Raw genomic sequence first — 24,528 nt, 5'->3', positions numbered from 1 at the left:
TCAGCAGGGAACCTGCTTCCTCCTCTTTCTCTCTCTGCCTGCCTCTCTGCCTACTTGTGATGTCTCTCTGTCAAATAAATAAAAAATCTTTAAAAAAAAAACAAACGGAATTGTACTTTTGAGAGCTCTTTGAGAACCCAGCCACCATTTGTTATATAGCATGTTTCTGTGAAAGTACATGGTTCTAATTCGAGATACATGCCTTACATGACATTTTTGCACCTAAATCATTAGTTAAGAATATTATATCTGCAGTCACCCTCTGGGACTCTACATGTACACTGTAATGTCTTTGGAGAGTTCATTGTTCAGCGCTCAGAAATAATGCAAAGTTCACTTTTAGAGAGATGCTAGTTTTTTTGTTTTGTCTTGTTTTAAGATTTTACTTACTTATTTGACACAGAGAGAGAGAGAGGGAGAGAGAGAGAGAGAGAGATCACAAATAAGTGGAGAGGCAGGCAGAGAGAGAGGGGGAAGCAGGCTCCCTGTTGAGTAGAGAGCCTGATGTAGGGCTCTATCCCAGGACCCTGAGATAATGACATGAGCCAAAGGCAGAGGCTTAACCCCCTGAGCCACCCAGGTGCCCCAAGATGCTAGTTTTTAATACGTTCTTTGAATACAGCTTTAAAGGAGCCAGGACACCCTAAGAAATCAAGGTCCTTGAGAAGGGCATATTATACTGTGATAAATCACATTAAAGTGTGCCCCACATTTGCTCTTATGTGTGTCAACTTCTGACTTTATTTTCTAATATTACAGGTTAACTTTTTCAAGGAATTTTGTGCATTTTCTCAGACATTACAACCTCAAAATAGGGATGCATTTTTCAAAACTTTGGCAAAGTTGGGAATTCTTCCTGCTCTTGAAATTGTAATGGTAATTATATGGTTTCTTTTCATGTTTCTGAAGTTGTGAATTTGTAGTACTTCTATATTATGTATGTGAAAATATTTATTATAGTAATGCATATTGAATTATATATTTTAGCTTATGATTCACTTTCACAAGTGTGTGTTCAGCTTTTGGATTTTTATTAACTTAAATTTGTAATATTAATATGTAAGCACCTGCATAATATGGCTTCAAGTGAATAAAAATCCTGCATGTTTTTTCAGGACTATTATTTGTTCTGTAACAATATTATGTTTCATAGAAACTATTAAAATACCATTCCTTTTTTGACCAGTGAGTAGATGGAGGACAGACTGGACCAACGTGGCTCATCTGCAGTATGGTTTAGGGCAGTGGTTCTCAACACAATTGTTTATATGATTTTTATCTATTGGTGTTGTATGAAAAATTGAAACTGAAAATCTTTAAAAATACTTATTTAAAATGATAAACATTTTACAAATAATATAACTTTTATGAAAATGTAATTTTCCAGAAACAAAAAAAATTTTAGTGAGGAGTGGCATTTCACCTTTTTTGCCCATCCCTTTAACATTTGGTGTAAGAGAAAACAGCTAGATTTTCATTGCATTTGATTTGTTGTGATATTGTATTTCTTGTAGCCTCTGGAAAACCCCACTATACTTGTGATACACTGGGAGTGAAAAGGGCCAGTAATGCCCTAGTATTGTTTATTTTTATGAAAATAGTTTTAATCTCATGCATGTCCCTGGACTACACTTTGAGAATGAGTTAAGGAATGTTTTCAGAATCACTTGAAGATTTTGTAACTTGTGAGTCATTTATCCTTCATCTGTCAAAGAGGGAAGAGCATTCAGGATCACTACCTTAGAAAACTAAGATATGGACAAAGAGTAAAAATACCCAGAGTGCTTTTCAAAAGCATCTTCTGTTAGGAGAGTCATAAAAGAGAGAATCAGTTTCGGAAGAGTAACTGGCAAATTCACGACCAAAGACAGATTCTGGAAAATTTTGAAGTCTTAACTAGGTAACATCATTCACATATTGCATATATGTAAATACAAAAAAAAATTTTATAGCATTTTTAAAGTATTTTTAAAGTATAATAGTATAATCCTATGCTGATTCCTAAATATTGCTAAATATTCTCTGAATATTTATCTTTCTGATGGCAAAACTGAAACTAACTGAGCTGCTTTAAAGCTTTTAATATTTATACAAGAAAAGGAAGAAAGGATTCCAGTACAATGTCTAAATCCAAATACTTGATGTGCATAGATTTGGAAAAGAAAGGGAATGTGGCATAATTTTCATTAACAGTCTTTAACCCAATTTTCCTTTTACCAGGGCATGGATGATTTGCAAGTCAGATCAGCAGCTACAGATATATTTTCTTATCTGGTAGAGTTTAGCCCATCCATGGTCCGAGAATTTGTAATGCAAGAAGCCCAGCAGAGTGATGATGTAAGTAATAATGCTCTGGTTCTATGTGAATTACCTGTACTGTTTGCATACTATTGAGAAAAAAAGTATAACTACAATCTAAATCTTCAATGAAGCAAAATAGATTTCTGATCAGCTACGACTTCAGCAAGCCCAGAATATGTGGCATTTGATTTATTTTAAAAAGCTGTATGCAAACCCGAGTTGAGATAGATATAATAGAATCAAATTCTTCAAAAAGTTCAAGTCTAATGATGTGTAATTTCAAGCCCCTTACATCAAGCACTTCTAATATAACTAACAAGTTGTCTTCACTTGTTCAAATGTCTTTTATTTCCCATGTGAATAAATGTTTATTAATGAGACCAGTGTGTTTTCCCACTACAGAAATACTTAAACTTTCCCCTTAAACTCTTTTAAGAACAAAATGAGCATATAGCTGTAATTTAAAGTATCCTTTCTTACATCAAATATAGTTTAGTGTTAAATAGTAAACAAATATAATTATGTTCCATCCTAAAAAAGATTTTGATTTCTGTTGTTAATTTGACCCTTGTTACGAGTCACTTGAATTAAACTACAGTTTTTTTATATGTTTTGTGTTTAATCTCTTACTCTCTCCTTAGATTTCTACATTCTTAGTTAAGTATTTCCAGTGGGGTGTTTTTTTTTCTTAAAGCAATTTTATTTTAGAATCAGTTTGAGCTAATGCTGCAGTTTTAGGCAGTAGAAAAGAAATAGAAGAAATCTTTATGTTAAGTATGTTTTAAGGTGTTTTTTTTCCTTCATCCCAAATGGTAATATATCTGACTTCAAAGAAATAAATACCTGGTTTATTAATCAGTTTATAATCTCACTGTTGATATGTGTATCTTTGTGCCATCCTTTACAGAAGGTAACTTTGAATTTAACACTCTTAATTGGTGCATTCTCAGTGATGTGTATGATTAAGGACACTCATTATAAAATTGCTTCAGATCATGAGAATAGTAAACTCTTAGAATTCTTAACTCTGAAAGCTTTTATTTCTGTTTTCATTAGAATATTTCCTTGTTTATATTCAGTTGATGAATGAGACTTAGAGAAGCAATTACTGATCTTTAACTATGTAAAGTTCCTTTCTCAGTCTTTTTTCTATAATCCTAGTCTTCAAGGTCTTCATTTCCCCAGATTTTCTGAGATCTAGCAGTTTAACAATTTATAAATTCTGTTCCTTCAAAATAATGGAGTTAGACCACAAAAGAGGATTAAAAAATTTTTTTTTCTTCAAAATTAAGGATTCTACATGCTAAATTTTTTGTTGACTTCTGGTAACCTTTAAAAAGAAAAGACTTACCTGTGTATTTGGTGGGCATTTGCTATTTTGGAGCCCTTTTAAAGTAAATTCACAACATTCGAACTTTTCTTTCCAGTATTATGGAGCAGATTTGTTTTAGGAACCTGGATTACATATTAAAATACATATTAAGCAACAGGGAATACTAACATTTTTTTACTATAGTCATTTTTTCTAAGCTAGACAGATAGATAACAGGAATAATTGCTGTATTTTTGTTATTCCAGAGATTTCACATATTTTTATGCTAATGTTCTTTGAACCACTCAGTAAAACTTATTTTAGAATCTGACTGGATAACTAAACAACTGTTATTGAACCACTTATTTTGGCAGGTATTTTCACTGTACTTCTCACTTAAAAATAAACTCATGTTAATTTTTAAAGATATGATAATCGCATTGGGATTTTTTTAAGAGTTCTTATTTTGTAAAGTTTTATACTGAAATACTTAACAGAATTATATATGTGGAATTTACAATAATTCTGGAAGATGAAATTTGCCATAATAAAGTTAAAAAATACATAAGCTAATCTCTGAGCTCTTTGATATTTTATATGGAATATAACGCGTTTCTTAAAATTGCATCCATTTTTTAACTTTTTGTTTTGAAATAATTTTAAATTTACAGAAAAGTTATAATAATAGTACAAAGAACTCCCATATACACTTCACCCAGATTCCCAGTTGTTAATATTTTATCTCTAATTTGCCTTAGCATTCTTTCTTTGCTTATATTTGTATGTACACATTTACCTACAGAAATAATTATTTTTGTTCTAAATCATTGAAGAATAAGGTACAGAAATGATCACAAAGTTTCTTTTTACCTGTGTCTACTTCACTGTCTATTAAAATTATCAAAATCAGGAAGTTAGCATTTTTACAGTATTAATATCTAACTGCAGTTTTACCTCAGATTTGGTCAGTTGTCCCAGTAATGTTCTTTTTAACCAAGACAATACTGAAAATTTTCTGGTCTAGTATCCAACAATTTGGACTTGATGTTTCCTTGTGATTTGATTTAGGTTATTTCTTTGTATCAGGAATGGTACAGAATTAATGTTTTCTTTAGTGCATCACATCAAGGAATTCCCTTAAAATTAAAAAATGAACTGAAAGGGTTTTTTTTGTTCAGACTATTTTGCTGTTTCACAGACTTAAGGAATTGGACCATTAAGTTCTGTAGAATTTGAAGAGCTGCTTTTGCTTTCTTCTGACATGTCAAATGGATCAAAAGAATTATTGTTTTTCTAATTATGTTAGCCCTCGTTCAAGTTTCTGCAGAACAAATTTCACGTGCATTTTTAAAATAATTTATACATTTAAAAAACAAAGATGTTTTCATCACATCCATCAGTTTTTATTCTACTTCAGTATAATATTACTGCTCCTGTCATTCTTTCTTTTCCTCTTACTTACTATAGTCATGGGATCTAAGATACATGGATGCTAATATTTTGATTTAGATATAACTAAAACTTTGAAAAATCTCTCAAAAATCTTGGTTAAACTCACTTGAATGTTGCTATTTAGGTGAAGGATAGCAAACTTTCCTTAAAAGGCCAGAAGATAAATAAGACTTGATGAGCTCTTTGGTATCTGTTGCAGTTACTCAACCCTGCCATTGTAAGAATGAATTGTCCAAAGATGGTGTAGCTATGCTCCAGTAAATGTTTTTACCTTACAACTTTTTTTTTTTTTAAAGATTTTATTTATTTATTTGTCAGAGAGAGAGAGAGAGCACAGGCAGACAGAGTGGCAGAGGGAGAAGCAGGGTCCCTGCAGAGCAGGGAGCCCGATGTGGGACTCGACCCCATGACGCTGGGACCATGACCTGAGCTGAAGATAGCAGCTCAACCAACTGAGCCACCCAGGCGTCCCTTCCTTACAACTTTATGTACAAAGTAGGCAATCAGCAAAATGGTCTTGTGGTTTGCCAAGCCCTAACTTAGACCCCTTTCTCAGAATATTGCAAGACGGTGATGGTGGCATTCAAAGGCTGACTCTGAGGTTGTAACTGCAGAAGCTACTATGGCAGTATAAAAAGAATTAAAAGAGAGAACATAGGAATAAGCAGTCTTCAATGGAAAGAAAGTCATTGGGCCCTCTTAATTAAGATTATAAATTTAAGAGAGGTGAAGAAAAAAAATATATATATATATATATAAACTTATTTGAGAGGATGTTCCTAGAATAGATTTGGTAGTCCAGCATTGACACGTATTAACTAGAATTACTCTATCATGGTTTATTTGCACATCAAGTCAACATTTGATTTTTAAGAAGGAATTTTCCAGTAGTTTTTTGTACCTCTTTATTATTTAGCTGTACTTGCTTGAGCATGAATTTTTTTCTAGCTTGAGTAGTGTCATTGTTGGGGAAGCAGGTCAAGGAAAATTGGATTTGTTTGTATAATATTTTAATGCTACCTGTAAAGAACTCCAGCAAACAGCTTTAGAAATCAGACAGTTCAACTCTAGCTAGCTTGAATTTTGAAAGAGTAATCCAACTTACAGTGATTTTTCTATTCCATTTCCTTTGTTCCACCATTGGAGAAATAGGTATGGGAGAGTTAATATGGTCACTTAGATAGTGTATATCTTAGATGGCTATACTGCAATTAGAGAGGCTGGGTCCTTTGATTCAGCTCTTCCTTCTGTTCACCAGGGCTTGCTCCATTATGTTAACTAAGAAATGAAACATGCCTTACAGAAAACTTAAATGTTGTTAAGACTTTTAGTTCACAGACGTATGTTCAACCATTCATTAATTGTTTCAGAACTATTTGTTCATTGTTTCTGAAAATACCATTATTTTTGAGTGGGTGTAGTCATGCATTGTAGTGGACTAATTATAATTACTGAGGTGGTTATACCTCTGGAATAAGACTGTTTTGCTGTCCCATACTGCTCTATGGGGCAGAAACTGTATAAATCTATGGTTAATTCTAGTATTTCAGGAGTTGATTTTTACTTAGTTTGGCAGGATCCAGTAATATAGTAGTAGTAGTAGTAGCAGTAGTAATAGAACCTGACATGTATCCTAGGGCTTATCTCGTTTTTTCCCATCTTTCTTTTACTGGCCATTGTCTACTGTATTACCAACTGTGGTTTCATGTATTTTTGTCTAGTGTTTTTTTGTTGTTCCAGATAGAAACTAAATCTAGTTCCTGTCACTCTTTCTTGATCAAAAACAGAAGTCTGATTTTGCATGTATTTTCACAGCAGATTTCACAGCAGTCAAGATGACTCTTATTACAGATTTAGAATGTTTGTGGATTCCTGTCTCTTGTATTTTCTTTAATAAATTATTTGTTTCATTAAAGTGACACTTAAGAGTAGTTAAAAAATAAATACAAGGATTCAGAAGTTTAAAGACTTTTGTATCATTGCAGTGGCAATTAGTATTTTGATTGTTAAAAAATTCCCATATTTTGCCCTTGTCTCCTCCTGCATCTTTTTTTTTTTTTTATCTAAGTCTGATTTTCATGTTTTTTTTCCCTTTCTTTAACCATGTAACTATAATAATAGGCTTGAAGAGTGCTGTTCAGTTTCTGTGATGATGGAAATGTTTTTTCTGTAACTACAAGGTAACCACTTGCTACCTGTGGCTGCCAAGCACTTAAACTATAGGTAGTGTGACTGAGGAATTACTGTTTTTAATTTTAAACTGCCTCATGTGGCAAGTGGATACCATATTAAACAGCACAGGATTAGAGTATTTGCTACCTATACAGCCAGTCTAAGGAGTGACTCTTTTATTTATTTATTTATTTATTTATTTATTTATTTATTTATTTGAGATTTTATTTATTTATTTGACAGAGACACACAAAGAGAGGGAACACAAGCAGGGGGAGTGGGAGAGGGAGAAACAGGCTTTCTGCCGAGTGGGGATCCCAATGCGGGACTCCATCCCAAGCCCCTGGGATAAAGACCTGAGCCCAAGGAAGATGCTTAATAACTGAGCCACTCCAGTGTCCCCAAGGAGTGAATCTTTTATTTTACAACCATTCTAAACAAAGGATGTCTTGATCAGGTCTCTGTTTTAGAAGTATAGTTCTACAGATAACTAAAGAAAGAAGACCTGACCTGTGGCAGAAGGAAGTAGGAGAATAAGAAATTAATGTATTACTTAGGAATGGGTTTGACTTCATATATCCGAATCCGAAAAACCAGGAGTGGCATCAGCAAGATGGCAGAATTAGAAATTCCAGGTCTCGTCCCCACAACAGAAACTGATTTAACAGTTATTAACAGACAGGAATACCTCCATGTGACTTTAGAGTCCACGTGAGAGGTAATAGCATTTGAGTGGAGCACAGAAATGAGAAAAGATACATTGAAAAAGGGTAAGAACAGTTTACCCTTGTCACTTCTCCCCAAGTGAGCATAGCACAGTACTGAGAGATCTTCTGGCCCCATAGATTCTCTCTCATGGGAAAAGGGAGAACAAAGTGAGAGTCTGACTGACATCTCCAGCCTTTCAGAATGCTACCATGAGGGCCATTTCTTTCAGGTCCTACTCAGAACAGTGAGGGAATCCCCTTGCAATAGCTAAGAACAAAGAAAAGAGGCAGGGGTTCTCAAAACTACCACACACATCTCAAAATCTGGTCCATGTACCCTAGTAATAAACCTAATCAAATGACCCAGCCAAAATCTCTGACTGGGCTGACTGGTGAAGAACTTTCCCTGCCAAGGCCAGTCTGTAAAGACGAAAAAAGCTAACTGCTTCTTTAGATGGGCAGATATCAGTGCAAGATTACAAAGATCAGGAGAACTTGACACCACCAAAACAAAGAAAATAAAGCTATCAAAACTGACCCTAAAATAATGGAAAATGAACTGACTGACAAAGAATTCAGAATAATTGTTTTAAAGAAGTTCATTGAACTGCAAGAGAACACAGATAACTAAATGAAATCAGGAAAACAGTACATGAACAAAATGAGAAGTTCAACAGAGAAAAAGTATTTAAAAAGAACCAAAAGAGGGGTACCTGGATGGCTCAGTTGGTTAAGCATCTGCCTTCCGCTCAGGTCATGATCCCAGAGCCCTAGGATCAAGTCCCATTTTGGGCTTCCTGCTGAGCTAGGGAGCCTGCTTCTCCCTCTCCCTGCTGCTCCCCCTGCTCGTACGCTTGCTTGCTTTCTCTCTCTGTCAAATAAATTAAGATCTTAAAAAAAGAACCAAAAGAAATTGTAGAGCTAAAGAATACATTGACTAAACTGAGGGGGGGGGGAAGCAATAAACAGCTTTGATAGCAGACTCAGTCAAGCAGAAATAAAAAATCAGAGAACTCAAAGACAAGCCATTTGAAATTATCCAGTCAGAGAACTAAAAGAAAAAAGAATGAAAAAAAGAGAAAGCTTTCATAATTATGGGGTGCAATGAAGAAAAACAGTATATGTATTATGGTTCCCTCAAAGGAGAAGAGAAAGGGACAGAAACCTATTTAAAGAAATAATGGCTAATAGCATCAAATGAGGAGAGAGATATGGTCATCCAGGTACATGAAATTTATATGTCCCCAAATAAATTCTATCCAAAGATGTCTTCACTAAAATACATTACAATAAAACTGTCAAAAGTCAAAGACCAAGAGAATTTTTAAAGCAGCAAGACAAAAAACAAAAAGCCTCATCACATATAAGAGAATTCCCATAAATCTCAGCAAATTTCTCAGCAAAAACGTTTCAGGCCAGGAAATAGTAAGCTGATATATTCAAAGTGCTGGAAAAAACCCCTGCTAACTGAGAATACTTTACCTGGCATAACTAGACCTGCCTTACAAGATGTGCTTAAAGAGAATTCTTTTTTTTTTTTAAGATCTTATTTATTTATTTGACAGACAGAGATCACAAGTAGGCAGAGAGGCAGACAGAGAGAAAGAATCAGGCCCCTTGTCAAGCAGAGAGCTCGATGTGGTGCTCGATCCCAGGACCCTGGGATTATGACCTGAGCCAAAGGCAGAGGCTTTAACCCACTGAGCCACTCAGGCACCCCTCTTAAAGAGTATTTTTTTTTTTAAGATTTTATTTATTTATTTGTCAGAGACAGAGGGAGAGAGAGCAAGTGAGCACAGGCAGACAGAGAGGCAGGCAGAGGCAGAGGGAGAAGCAGGCTCCCTGCCGAGCAAGGAGCCCGATGTGGGACTCCATCCCAGGACCCTGGGATCATGACCCGAGCCGAAGGCAGCTGCTTAACCAACTGAGCCACCCAGGCGTCCCTTAAAAGTTTAAAATGAAAGATCACTAAACAGCTACAAGAAAACATATGAAAATGTAAATCTCACTGGGGAAGATAAACATATAGGCATATATAACATAAAACCCCATTCATGGTGTATAAATCACTTTTAACCCTAGTATAAAAGGCAAAAGACAAAATATTAAGAAAAACTATAACTACAAAAGTTTTTAGTAGATAACACAGTATAAAATAAATTCTGGGACACCTGGGTGGCTCAATCAGTTATGAGTCTGCCTTCGCCTGGGTCATGAGCCCCAGGTCCTGGGATCAAGTTCTGCATCAGGCTCCTTCCTCAGCGGGGAGCCTGCTTCTTCCTCTGCCTGCTGCTCCCCTTGCAGTGCTCACTGTCTCTCTCTTTCTGACAAATAAATAAATAAAATCTTTAAAAAAATTTTTTTTTAATTTTTAAGTACATAAATAATAAATTCTGGCACCAATAACATAGTATATAGATTGGGAGTAAAAATGTAGTTTGTTTGGAATTGCTGATGAGATACGAATATTCAAAATATGTAAGGCATTCCTGCAACCTAGTAGCCAAAAAAAAACCAACCCAATTTGAAAATGGGCAAAGGAATTGAACAGACATTTCTCCTAAGTACACACATCTCTGTTAGGATGGCTAGTTATCAGGGCTGTAGGAGAAGGTGGTCTCCACAGGAGTTAAAGTTCTTCATAATTTTTGCTTGTTGGAGGAACTTGAAGGACAAAAAGTAGTAGGCAGTGGCACTGTCATTTATGCATAAACCTGGAGTACTCAAAGTAGAATTCAGGTTTACAAGATGAAATCATGGAGAGAAGAATCATGCTGTGGAAGCATGTGTGTTTCTGAAAAGTAAAAATCTCAAGAAGGAAAAACAAATGGCATTCTTGATCCACCTTTTTTAGTGAAAGAGCTTCAGATGAAACTATCTGAAGTAGCAGATACAATGTATGTTTTCACATTGTGTTAATTTTTGAAGTGGCCCTGGGTCCTAACTACAGTACTATCAAAAATACATTCAGGATTGTTTAGATACCTGTATTTATAATTTAAAAAAATGTTGTGGGGGAGGTCAATGAATTTCTGTTAAAAGCCGTTCCTGAGTTACATGTAACATACAAGGTAAGTATTTGTTTACAGTGTTTGACAAACCATGCATTTAAGTACAACCAGCAAAAAGGAATAAGTATATGGATATGTGATTTTGAAATTAAAGTTAGTCTTAAAATGTAACTAAAATCTGGAACGTGTCCTCAAAAAAAAAAAAGGGATGGCTAATACCAAAAATAAAGATGACAAGTCTTGACAAGGATATGGAGAAGAGTCCTTGGACACCTGGGTAGCTCAGCAGGTTAAGCCTCTGCCTTAATCTCAGGGTCCTGGAATTGAATCCTGCATCAGGCTCTCTGCTCAGCAGGGAGCCTGCTTCCCTACCTCACCCCCTGCCTGCTTCTCTGCCTACCTGTGATCTCTCTCTGTCAAATAAATAAATAAAATCCCTTTAAAGAAGAGTCCTAGTACACTGATGATGGGGATATATTGGAGCAGCCATCATGGAAAACAGATGGAAGTTCCTCTAAAAATTAAAATAGACTACTATATGATCCAGCAATCTTGCTTCTGTCCATAAATCCAAAAGATCTTGAAGAGATACCTGTCCTCCCATGTTCACTGCAGCATTATTCACAATAGTCAAGACATCTAAGCAACCTCAGTGTCCATCTGCAGATGAATGGATAAAGAAAATTTGTCATATATGTACAGTGGAGCATTATTCAGCCTCAATAAAAGGAAGTCGTGCCATTCTTGACATCTTGGATAAACCTAGAGGACAATTTGCCAAGTGAAATAAGTCGGACACAGAAGGAAAAATACATGATACTTATTATAAAAGTAATACAGACTCATAGAATCAGAGAACAATGGTGTTTGCCAGGGGATGGGGCTGGGGGAAATGGGAAAGATCCTAGACAAAGGGTGTAGAATTCCAGTTATACAGGATGAGTAACATAGGACAGCATAGTACCTATAGTTAAGAATATTATATACTTGGGGCGCCTGGGTGGCTCAGTGGGTTGGAGCCTCTGCCTTCGGCCCAGGTCATGATCCCAGCATCCTGGGATCAAGCCCCACATGGGGCTCTCTGCTCAGGAGGAAGCCTGTTTCTCCCTCCCTCTCTGCCTGCCTCTCTGCCTACTTATGATCTCTATCTGATAAATAAATAAAAGAATATTGTATGCTTTAAAATATGCTGAAAAGGTAGATACTATGTTAAATGTTTATATCACAGAAGAAAAGAAAAAACCCAACTTAGAATGGTTTTACCTAATGAAAGTTTTATTAATGTCACAGTAAGTCTTGAAACAGCTCCATTATGACAGAAGACTTTCATCTTTTGAGTCAATCATCCTCATTTTCTGGTTTTAATGTCTATTACTTTGAGATTGCAAGATTGCTATTCCACCTCCAGGAATAAGAAGGGCAGAGAGCAAAATAATGGCTGGGAAGCTTTCGTGTTTTATTTTAAAACACTTTCCTGGAGGTTCCAGTTAACAATTTCTACTTGGATTTCTTTGTCCAAAAGTAAGTTACCCTTAGCTATGAAGAATGCTGGGAAATTGTGTTTTAGCTAAGTACATTGCCCCTAAACAAAATTTGGACTCTGCTAGCAAAACAATGAAAATAGAGACTAAATGGGTGCCTCATAGTATCAGCCACGTTGTCTCTCCTCTATGGCTACCTAACTTTCATACATTTTTTCTTCCTCATCCACCTTTCCCTCAAGGGACATAAATCAAGTTTCCATCATTTGAGTGTTAGGTAGTCTTCTTCAAGTCCAGATAAGACTCCTAGTATTTCAGTAACCTATAAACAGAAAGATAATTTATCTGCCCCCAACATCAAGCAAAACTGCTTTTGTCTGGGAAGAGGGCGAACATACTTATAGCAATCATTCATTCATAACTGTGATACACTGGTTCATCAAATACTTGTTGAATAGCAGTAGCTTGGACTCCTTGTCCCAGGAGGTTCTTGATTAACAAAAGCAGCTGTCTCTAAAGAAATGCCCCTTGCCTATTTTTTTGCAAAACCTTTCTTCCCTCAGGATATTATCAGCTGTGGCTACATCTGAGTTGGGCAATAGAAGATGCCTTTCCTCCAAGGATCTATATAATCTTCACAGTCTCCTTTCTGTCAGTGTGAGTTCTCTGGCCAAGTAGTGGTCTTAAAGATTGAACAGTCATGGACTGTTGCCTATTTTAAAACTTTCTTGACAGTTAAGCTTCCTCAACTATTTAGTAGCCTTCCAGACTATTTGCTTCTTATGGATTTTAAAGATCTTTTCCAAATGTAGTCTTTTTTATTTTATTTAAGATGTATGTATTAGAGTGCACCATGAGCTGTGGGAGGGGCCAGGGGAGAGGGAGAGAATCTCAGGCAGATTCCCCAATGAGCACAGAGCCCAACTGGGGTCAGTCTTATAACCCTGAAAGCATGACCTGATTAAAAACCAAGAGTCACATGCTCAACTAACTGAACCATCCAAGTACCCTGTATCCAAACATAAACTTTAAACCTAGAGATTTCAATTTATCTGCTGACCTTTTGCCCTTCCTATTTGAAGCCTGGGGATCTTAAAATGTTTTAAAGAATAGCATTCAGTGGTGTATATACCTCTCTCTGGCAGGGAAGTCTTACAGGCCTGAGAAAGGCATTTCCTTTCTTACCTCCTAAAAAGGCTGTAGTTCTCTTTAACAGTCTGTTTCACCATGAAATATGTAAATTAGCTTTTGTCAATTTTGTAAGTCACTGAATTATGGCATTCAGTTTGGCATTGATACAGCTGGAAGCAGGATTTACGAGAAACTGCATGTAAGAGAGAAGACCAAAAAAGTTTGAGGACTGTATTGAAACGACGTTTCAGTGTATGAGCTATACCTTAAGTATTTCTTGCCTCTCTGGTTTTATTTAGATGTAACCTAAATTCATCACTTATTATTTTTTTGTGCCTAGTTTTAAATGAATGAACTTATGAAAGAGGATTATATATAATTCAAATTATCTGAGGACCTAATTAACTGGTAGAATGTAAGTAGTACACATTGACATAAATGTAAAGTAAGTAAATGCCATAGCACTGTTCTGAGGAAAGGTTATTTTATGACACCTTGTCATAATATGTTAACATTTTACATGAGTTAAGCTTTGCCAGTTGTGCCACTATAAGATAGAGCAGCAGATTAGTGTAGAATCTACCATTTCCTCCAATTGAAATGAGGCTTGGGTCTGGATTTATTAATTAGCTCTATGAATTTTATTTCATAAATCGTAATTCCTCTTTGAAGAGATTTTATTTTGTTTTTAATGCCATGACAGAATTGATTCATTGGTGTTGAAATTTTGAAACGCGGTAGGGGCTAGGATTCTCATTTTAAGCAGCTAAGTCCCTGTGACATGCTTTTGTTGGTTCTTAACAGAATTTAAGAACACAAACAACTTTACAGGGAAATATTTTTGGAAACCACAGTATGTTCAGTTTAAGGGGCTAACACAACAAAATAATAACAAAAAGTGCTTTATACTGGGGACAACTGGGTGGCTCAGTCAGTTAAGCGTCTGCCTTCTGCTCAGGTCATGATTCTGGATCCTGGGATAGAGCCCCATATCTGGCTTCCTGCTCATCAGAGTCTGCTTCTCCCCCTGCTCTTGCAAATGCACACACACTCGCTCTCATATAAATAAAATCATTTTTAAGTGCTTTATACTGAATATTTTTATTACTTTACAGAGTTCTCCCAATTTAAGAAGTTCATCTTAATTCCATGCAGTTCCCTTATTTCATCTTCTTCAGTTATTACCTTTCTTCCCCCAATAATAAATGTGTTCTCAAATCAGCTGATGTCAAAACGTTTTTCTTTGTACTGTTCTTCAATTTCTAAGGCCTTTTTTTAAAGATTTTATTTCGTTATTTGACAGAAAGAGACACAGAGAGGGAATACAAGTAGGGAGAATGGGAGAGGGAAAAGCAGGCTTCTGGTGAGCAGAGGGCCCGATATGCGTCTCGATCCCAGGACCCTGGGATCGTGACCTGAGCTCAGGGCAGACACTTAACGACTGAGCTACTCAGGCGCCACTTAAGATTGCTTAAAAATACAGGCAAAAGGTAAATAAATTTTGTCTCTGCAAGCTACTTTGTAGTTTCATAGTTAAGACCTAAAAGCATGCAACTAATGCATAGCTCTGTGGTTAGGTTATTATGTAACAGTGTACATCCACTTGCTGCTTCCTAAGGAGAGTTGTGTACTGGGTTTTCTCACTTTTTTGCTAGAAAGGATTTTCTCATTTGAAGCTCAGATAGTCAGTGTTTTAGGGTCACGTGATGTGTGATCCTCCTCATTCAGTGGCTTCTAAATTCATATCTGAGGCTGAAACCTAGATTGAGAATCTGTTAGAATCTCCATTGAACAAGAATCACTGATAAATGATTTTGTTTCTCACTCTCCTATATTGATGTTGCCGTAAGCTTTAGTGTGCTCTGCTCTTTTAGTGGGCCTTTTTCAATCTAGTGTATTTAAAGAACTTGAAAAAATACTAGGAACATAAAAGTTTAAGTAAGTTCATTTATTCTTTGGTTCTGATTTTGTTCTTTCAGTTGGTATATTTGTTGCATATTCAAACCAGTTCTAATGGAAGTACATTTTCTTTCAGGATATCCTTCTCATTAATGTAGTAATTGAACAAATGATCTGTGATACTGATCCTGAGCTAGGGGGTGCTGTTCAGTTAATGGGACTTCTTCGTACTCTAATTGATCCAGAGAACATGCTGGCTACAACTAATGTAAGAAATTATTCTGAGATAAAAATATTTTGGTTTAGGCAGTTTTAGAGGATTTCATGTATAATAAATTATATATAAATACATAAATAATATATAAATATAAAATCTTAAAATTTGTACAATTTTTAAAAATCATAAATACTTGAGCATTTGTACACTTGGTATCCAAGTAGCTATGGTGTTCCTGTAGCAGTTTATTTGTGGCAAAATAGAAGATTGTAATCTGGGAAAATCTTAGTAAAATGTTAGCATTTCTGTTTATGGCTCTTAGCCTTATTCTGTTAACTTCTTAAAAATTAATATACAACATACGTAACATATTTAACACTGCTGAGCCATAAACAGTAAAAATGGCTAAGATGGTAAGTTTTAATGTTAAGTGTTTTTTAATCATAGTGGAAAAAATTAATATGTACTGAATGATCTCAACTGCTAAGAGAAATCATTCAGAAAAGACTTATGGAAGTATTCCAAAATACTAATAATTGTTGTCTCAAAATTCTGGGATTTTTTTCTTTATAAAATTCCCTCATATTTAGAGAAGAATATATTGTTTTTAAATCATTACTTGTTTATGAGACCATTGTATAAAAATAGTGGTCAAAAAAATCAAAAGATACTGTTTCCCAAATTTCCAAATAAGAAATTTTTGAAATTTAGAAAAGAGATCTAAATTCTGTCCTGATTCAAGTGGCTTGATAAATCAGTTTGGTGTTTTTTTTCGTATTTGAATATGCTGTGAATGGAGTTTCAAATTTTCAGCAGTTAGTAAGTTGCTCCTCTCAACATTGCTTGGTAGATCTTCATTCCACTTCAAATCATAAGCATATTAGGAAAAAAATTCTTCTGAGTAATTTTCCTCAGAAAAATTTTTTATAATCTTATTTTCATTTTAATTTAGTAATATGAAATAGATTTGATTTTTCAGTTCTGCAGAAATACAGTTAAGGTGAATGTACCTAGTTTTTTTGTTCTTTCATGATATCTTGAAGTATCTGTTGTATGTAATCTACACTAATTCTTAAAGATATTAAAAGATAATAAAATATTTTTTTTAATTCTATATGTTTCAGAAAACTGAAAAAAGTGAATTTCTAAATTTCTTCTACAACCATTGTATGCATGTTCTCACAGCACCACTTTTGACCAATACTTCAGAAGACAAGTGTGAAAAGGGTAGGGTCTCTTAATTATCTGCTTATGATTTCCATTTTTAAAGAGTGAAATGAGTAGTATAACTGTAACAGGCTGTCTGCTCAGTGCTTTATATGACAAGGAAAAATTAGAAAATCCAAGGGGAACCATCATGTTGGAGAATAATTTGGCTACATAGTAAAGCTCTTTAATTTCACAACATAAGGATCGAAAGTTGTGGGTTAATCAAAAAAAGTTGGTTAAAGTAGAGAATGGTTTAAAAAAATAAACTCTGGTAACATTCTAAATGCTGACTCATTTGCTGATACTTTGTGTAGGGGCAAGACTTTCTTTTTTAATGTTTTTTTTTTTTATTTCCATGTCATCTTTTATCCATAAACTACACCCATAATTCATCAGCTACAACTTCTAGTTCTACTGACTTCTAGTCTGTAGACTGTATTCAGCTTAGCCATAGATGGTACATTATTATGATATTTCATCAGTCTGTGATATTTAAAGTATGTAATCATACTGCCAGAAATAGTGTAAACAAAGGACTTTTGATAAGCATGCAACTCAACTGGTTTAAATGAGGGATGGGAGGGGTGGTTTTCTGAGAGTGTTGGTTAATCCAGTGAGTCATTTTAAAAGGGAGTCAATTAAAGAGAATGTTTGCTAAATTAATTAAGTTGTAAAATGGGCACAGCTTACATAATACTATCACTTCAATTTCTGAGGGAACATTTATGCATATGTGTGACAGGTACAAGAATGTATAAGAAAATAAAGAACATGTGGTATATTCATACAGTGGAATACTCAAAAGCAGTTAAAAACTGAATTTTGAACTATTAACAAGTTCTTGAAAATACAAAATTGGATAAAAAAGCATGTTCCAGGGATGCCTGGGTGGCTCAGTCAGTTAAGCAGTTGCCTTCAGCTCGGGTCATGATCCCAGGGTCCTGGGATGGAGTCCCGCACGGGGCTGCTTGCTCAGTGGGGAGCCCGCTTCTCCCTCTGCCTCTGCCTGCCACTCTGCCTGCTTGTGCTCTCTCTCTCTGACAAATAAATTTTTTAAAACATTAAAAAGCATGTTGCAGAATGTTTTCATGCAGAACAGTTTCATTTGTATAAATTAAAATAAATGCATTTTTAATTTTAATTTTAAAATAAAACACTTGCAGCATACAGAAATGTTTAGATAATTATATAGCAGACACCATATATTTCCTGTCAGCTTTATCAAAACTAACTTGCCCTATTTTTTTTTCATAATTTTTTTGAAAAGAAAATAAATTACAGTAATTGTTGAAGTTTCCTATGCACCTCTTAATATTCTCACTTCACCCCCATCCCTCAAGCAATGTTGAATTTGAGGTTTATCACTCAGTGTCTGTTTATATTACTATAAGTGTAATGTATTATTTTTCATGTTTCCAAACTTGATACAAATTGATTTCTGTTGTACACATTGTTCTGCATTTTTTTTTCTCTTATTCAGTGAGTTTTTTAAATCTGTCCATATTGATACCTGGAGTTCTTATTTATTTTTAAGTCTTATATAGTATTCTCTATGAGTATGTTGTAATTTAGCCCCTCTGCTTCTAATGTACATTTAAGTTGTTTCTAGTTTTTGCTGTTAAATACAGTGCTGCGATAGACATTCATATTTTTTTCTGTGCAAATGTGCTGTAAAATATATGTCTAAAATTCAGAACTTATAATATCCTACTTACTTTTTTAAAACTTCAAGACATAAATTATAACAATATTGTGTTATTCTGGAGTTTAAGAAATTTTTGTAGAGAGAGAAAGCTATCCTAATTATTGGAGGATGACTAAGAAGTAAAAGAAAATGTGTCCGTCTTTTCTCTGGTTGTAACCTCACTTTTTTATCAGAATATTTAGTGTCTTTTAACACTTCCTCATCCACACCCAATTCTATAAAAGGTGGTAACTGAAACAACTATTTTTTTAAATTGAAGTATAGTTGACACAGGATGCTACGTTTCTTTCAGTAAACAGCATAGTTGTTTTACAAGTCTGTACATTAAGCTTCACTCACTGACAAGTGTAGCTCCCATCTCTCACCAGGTAATGCTGTTACGGTACCATTGACTATATTCCCTGTGCTGTACCTTTTATCCCTGTGACATACATTCCATAACTGGAATCCTGTATCTCCCTTCTCCCATTTTGCCCATCCCCTCACTCCCCTCACAACTAATTCTTTTTTTTTTTTTTTAAAGATTTTATTTATTTATTTGACAGAGAGAGATCACAAGTAGGCAGAGAGGCAGGCAGAGAGAGAGAGGAGGAAGCAGGCTTCCCGCTGAGCAGAGAGCCCGATGTGGGACTCGATCCCAGGACCCTGAGATCATGACCTGAGTCGAAGGCAGCGGCTTAACCCACTGAGCCACCCAGGTGCCCCCCCTCACAACTAATTCTTGACAGTTACTCAGGTAAAATGAGATTATGACCAAAGACATCCTTTGTATGTTGTAAAGGACTAGGAAAATAGAAGTAATTATTACTGAAGTAACTGACTTATTTTTTTTTTTGTTAGATAATATAGTTGGATCTAACAAAAACAGTACGATTTGCCCTGGTAAGTATGAATTTTATTTTATGAACTAATACAAAATTGTAAGCTTTTTTTGCTCAAAGTATAATGCATTTATTTATACAAGGCTAAGAAAGGCTTATTTTTTAAAAAATCCAAAGAAATTTACCTATTTCTTTCATTGTAAAGAAAAACATTCCATTTTCTCTAATATAAAAGATGGAAAACTGGTTGGAATTTTGTTTTTGTTTTTTACTGTAAATTTAGAGCTTGTTTTCTGATTTTTTTTTTGAGAAGACATCTGAAAGTTGAGAATTTTAGTTCATTATTTTTGAAACCTAGTAAACTAAGACCAGCTAGGAACTAGTGTTAGTGTTCATGACAGCATTATGCTTAGGTATTATTTATGAACCTGAGTATAAGCACTGTTGCTTCTACTTGGAACATGCATACTAGGGATGGGGCTAGGAGAATAGAAAATGCGCTGTGTGCACCTAGAATCCTGTCTTTTCTGCCGGGCTCATCAGTGGTCTAGGAGACCCAGTTTCAAATGAGGAGACCTTCAGAAATTGGATTAGTTAAGAGATAAATGATTAATTTCATGTCCTAATTTGAGAAAGTGAAAACAAGATACTTAATTAACACTGCAGATCATTGTTACAAAATCTTTTTTGAATAAAATTAGGGAATTGAGAAATTAAGAGAGTGTAATTTTTTTATCAGAATGAGGAACTAGTTCAGATACTGACTGTGGTGTTTGCTGTTACACAGATGGGCCTGAAACAAGTAAAACTCTTTACTTGCATTTAGCACAGGAAGGATCTTTTAAATACCAGAACTGTATTTTGTATTTTGAATGGCTTTTCTGTTATCAAAAGAATGCTGATTATTCCTGATGGCATCATAGTTCCACAAAATATTTATGTGTGTAATCTTCTTGAAAAATAGTTGGACTAGATTTATTCTATAAGGTTGTGGTTCTTACTCAAAAAATTTCCTCACAGTTTAATATTTCTTGCCTAAAACATTTATAATAGGTGTCAGTAGTTATTGACATAAGCCCTTTGACATATATTCAATTTCGATGTTCAGGAACCAATTTGAAATCATTTCATTAAAGTATATATCAAGGCCTCTTGAGGGAAGAAAAGGTAGTTTACTTTAGTAGGCCTCGCATGGATATCACATTTTGATGTTAAAAAGATCATTGTTAAAAAAAATCTCAATGTACTGTTTTTCACTTTATATACAAGTAGCCAAAAATGTCCTTTCCTTAAGTGTTTTTAAGGAAAGCATATTAATTTTTCTTAGAAAGTTCTGTTGCACCGTGTTAGGCAAAAAGCTTGACGTATTTACTCTTTACTGGGGACCCTTTAATAGATTTGTTAATATTAATAATGAAAGCAGCACACATTAAGGAAGTATTTCTAAGAAGATCTCAATGAGATCAATGAGGGTTTTCTTAGCATGTATGTATTTTTTTTTATTGAGGCTTTCTTTCCTCTTAACACTAATAAGTATTTTATACAAAAGCCATAGAAGGTATCCATTTAGTCAATAAAAATGGATAGTACTGGAGAGTCTGCTAATGAAAAACTAAAAATCTGTAGCTCTTTAATTGATAATAATGAGGATTAGAAATACAGTTTTACTCTTGCTCTAAAATATGAGGCATAAACTGTATTCTCTTTATTTATCTTTATTCTCTTTATAACTGAGTTATAATACTTATTTTCCTGTGATTACTTTCTTTGTAGATAATTATCAAACAGCACAGCTGCTTGCCTTAATTTTAGAACTACTCACATTTTGTGTGGAACATCACACATATCACATAAAAAACTATATTATGAACAAGGACTTGCTAAGAAGAGTCTTGGTCTTGATGAATTCAAAGCACACTTTCCTGGCCTTATGTAAGTAACAATTCTAAAAAATATTCTTGTATTTTAAGGATCAGTATTTTTAATAGAGATAAAACCTGAAGTTATCCATGTGAATTGATTTATTTTTTAGCAGTATATATACTGTCAAAGAGATGATTATGAGAAGTACTAATCTTTTGTTTTATTTAAAGGATAAGAGGAATAGGTCGTGGTGCTTTCCTACCCACATATTACTCACATGTAGATTGAGTTAGCTTAACTCTTGCAATAAAATACCATATATGATGACAACATTTCACTAATAGAACAAGTCCTGCTGTCTTTCACATCTTCATCAAACTGTCATTTATAGTGCCTTTTTTTTTTTTTAAGGTTTATTTATTTATTATTTGAGTGAGAGAGAACACAAGCAGAGGAGTGGAGAAGAGGGAGAAGCAGACTCCCCACTGAGCAGGGAGCCCAGTGTGGTGCTCAGTCCCAGGACCCGAGATCATGACCTGAGCCAAAGGCAGACACAACCAACTGAGCCACCCGGGTGCCCATATAGTGACTTTTAATACCTTTGAGATATGGGCCTTGAAATGTTTTTGCTTAACTCGGGTTATTTTTGAACTTGTGAAATAATTTATCAGTAGTCCCCGTCAGTATACCAACCATAAGCAAACTTAAATGCTGATATTTGGCCTCAGTGTTGATTTTTGGCAAACTGTTAAGGTTCCTTTCCTCTTCATATTTTTACTGCAAATAGAGATAAAGTAACCTCCTTCACCCTCCAAATAAAAAGAGCTTTGTGTTAAAATTGAAACATTTAATGCATAGAGAAAAGATTAATCTCTCAGCTACTTTTTTTAAGGCCTTAGAAGTCGCCACCATTAACTGCGTGCACAATTTTTCCTATTCCTTTTTACACATCTTTACTAAGTTATGCAAACATTCACACTCCTATAGGTCTTTTTATTTTTATAAAAACAGGATCATATTAACATATTTCTCAGCCTCTCATTATTACTCTACGTGATGAAATACGGTCTCAACTAAATTTTTTTCTTAAATGTAGTTGAGTAACACTTGATGGAGTGGCTCTTCCATAATATATTCTGCTGTTCTGTAGTGCACAGAGTATGGGATTGTTGAATATTTTGCCACTTCAAAGAACACTGTAGTAAATAGTGTAGTATATAAATCTTTTAAGTACTGGTTCCTTTATTTCCATAGTTGGATTCCCAATAATGATAATGCCAGGACAAAATGTTTATATAGTTTTAATGTATCCTTTTAAATTTGAATTTCACATACAGCCTCCAGATTACTTTCCCAAAAGATTGAAGCACTTGACACTCTTGCAGCACTATGTTACTGATTCCTAAAATGTTACGAAGAGGATGATGGAAAATGGGGTATTCCACTTGTGTTTTAATTTACATTTTCCTTGACATACTGTGTATTTTCCTATTTTAGTGCTTTTGAATTTTATCTGTGTGAATTGCCTATTTTTTTCTTACAGCTCTTTTGTTTTAGGGATATTAATTTGTCACACTTGGGGGGGAAAATGTCCCAGTCTCATTTATCTTTTGCATTTGCCTTTATTGATAGTATTTTTTAAATATATAATAGTCCTAAGATTCTCTATGATGAAAAATGTGTCTCTTTTCCTTTTATGAGTTTTGGGGTTTTTATCTTGCCTAGGAACATCTCCTATGTCCTAAGATTATGCAAATAAAATACTCTCCTCAATTTACTTCTCATTTTTATTATTTCTTTTTTTTACTTATATATATAATACATTTGAAGTCTGTTTTTATATATGGTTTGGAGGGTGTTGCTTTGTTTTCTTTCAAATGGATAGCAAGTTTTGCCAGTCCCCTTATTAAATAAACTGTGTTTTTCTTACTGAATTAAAATTTCTCTTGTTGTATAGTTCGTTGCTATATATATCTTATGTCTTGTTTCTGAGGTATTTTTTTCTAAACCTGTTGTTTTATTAGATGAAATAAATAGGAAAGTTTATTCTTAGGCCACTGAGCCTCTTGTAAGGTTTAATATCTGCTAAGTCCCTGCTTGATTTTCCTTCTCATAGTTTTCTTGGTTCTCAGATATTTGTTCTTCCATAATAACTTAAAAATAATTTTATCCAGTTCATTGTGACCAGATTATGTTAAAATTTTCTATCAGTTTTGGAAGGATTGATGTTCTCATGATAGGTGTTCCTATCTGGCTTTCTGTAAATAGTCCTTTTGGATGAGTGCAGAGTATCCTGTTTATGTGTGTATATCACAGCTGAACAAACCTCCAGTATTTAAATGTTTACATTGGATCAAGATTTCCATCATAAGTAGTGCAGTTGTAACTATATCGTGTCATTCACCCATTCACCAGCAGTGTATGAGAGTGCCTGCTTGCTCACTTACTTAGTCTTTTTAGTCATAAATATTTCTTGTCCTGCTACAAAAAGGCAATGTTAAAAAAAAAAAAAAGGTGATGTTATAAGTCTAGCACTTCTTTCACACTTGTTTGTGTTTTTTTGGTTTTTTGGTTTTTTTCTTCACACTTGTTTTGTGTTCCAGTTATCATACATTTATACCTTATGTGGCCTATTTCAGTTTTATTCTTAGATAGTATTTGGAACCTCTTTTGACAGGCACAGCTTCTTTTAATGACTTGCATCTGTGAACAACAGGTTGGAAGTGAGAGACATTTCCTTTCAGTATTTAAAATTCGAAAAGCCACATTATACTGCTTGTTACTCTACTGTTCTTTTACCGATACAGCCTGACCTGTCACAGTTCATGTTTACCAAATACAAAACAGCTCATAGGCAATTGGTAAACAAGGGCTAAAATGTATCGGATTAAAATGTGTATGTTATAATGTATAGGTAGTGTCGGTTCATGGATGATTTTTCCAAGGCAAAGAGAACTGAAATAGTGGGAGTGGAACTATAGCCTTGATCAGAAAAAGTACAAGACCTTCAGCTCTCCTGTTAAGCTGGCAGCAGGAACCATTTTGGCTTTATTTTCAGAAAATCAAGAAGTACCTACCTCCAGAGCTCCCGCTGTGGGGAGGTGAGGCAGATTTGGGCAGGTTGCACCACTCCTGTGCCCACCTTCAAGAAAGACAGCCCTGTCCTGGCTCTGAGCTGCCATCGCTACATCATCTGCATGTCTCCCAGCACTGCTCTGAGTACTGTTAGCATTGGCACTCGATTGGT

At 34.7% G+C, this 24,528-nt stretch overlaps 1 protein-coding gene across 3 annotated transcripts in view; it reads left to right on the top strand.

Annotated features, from left to right (window-relative positions):
• Positions 1–24,528, top strand: part of PPP4R3B (protein phosphatase 4 regulatory subunit 3B) — a 67,831-nt gene that overhangs the window by 29,861 nt on the left and 13,442 nt on the right. For all 3 annotated transcript variants that reach the window (XM_032352166.1, XM_032352165.1, XM_032352167.1), the window contains exons 6-11: positions 760–876; positions 2,221–2,337; positions 15,603–15,734; positions 16,808–16,910; positions 19,438–19,479; positions 21,192–21,350. In XM_032352166.1, the coding sequence (XP_032208057.1) occupies positions 760–876; positions 2,221–2,337; positions 15,603–15,734; positions 16,808–16,910; positions 19,438–19,479; positions 21,192–21,350 (670 nt within the window). The remainder of the gene's footprint in view (positions 1–759; positions 877–2,220; positions 2,338–15,602; positions 15,735–16,807; positions 16,911–19,437; positions 19,480–21,191; positions 21,351–24,528) is intronic.

This window comes from Mustela erminea, chromosome 7 (assembly GCF_009829155.1).
Source record: "Mustela erminea isolate mMusErm1 chromosome 7, mMusErm1.Pri, whole genome shotgun sequence".
NCBI classification, from domain to species: Eukaryota; Metazoa; Chordata; class Mammalia; order Carnivora; family Mustelidae; genus Mustela; species Mustela erminea.
This window is presented reverse-complemented; position numbering and strand designations above follow the sequence as displayed.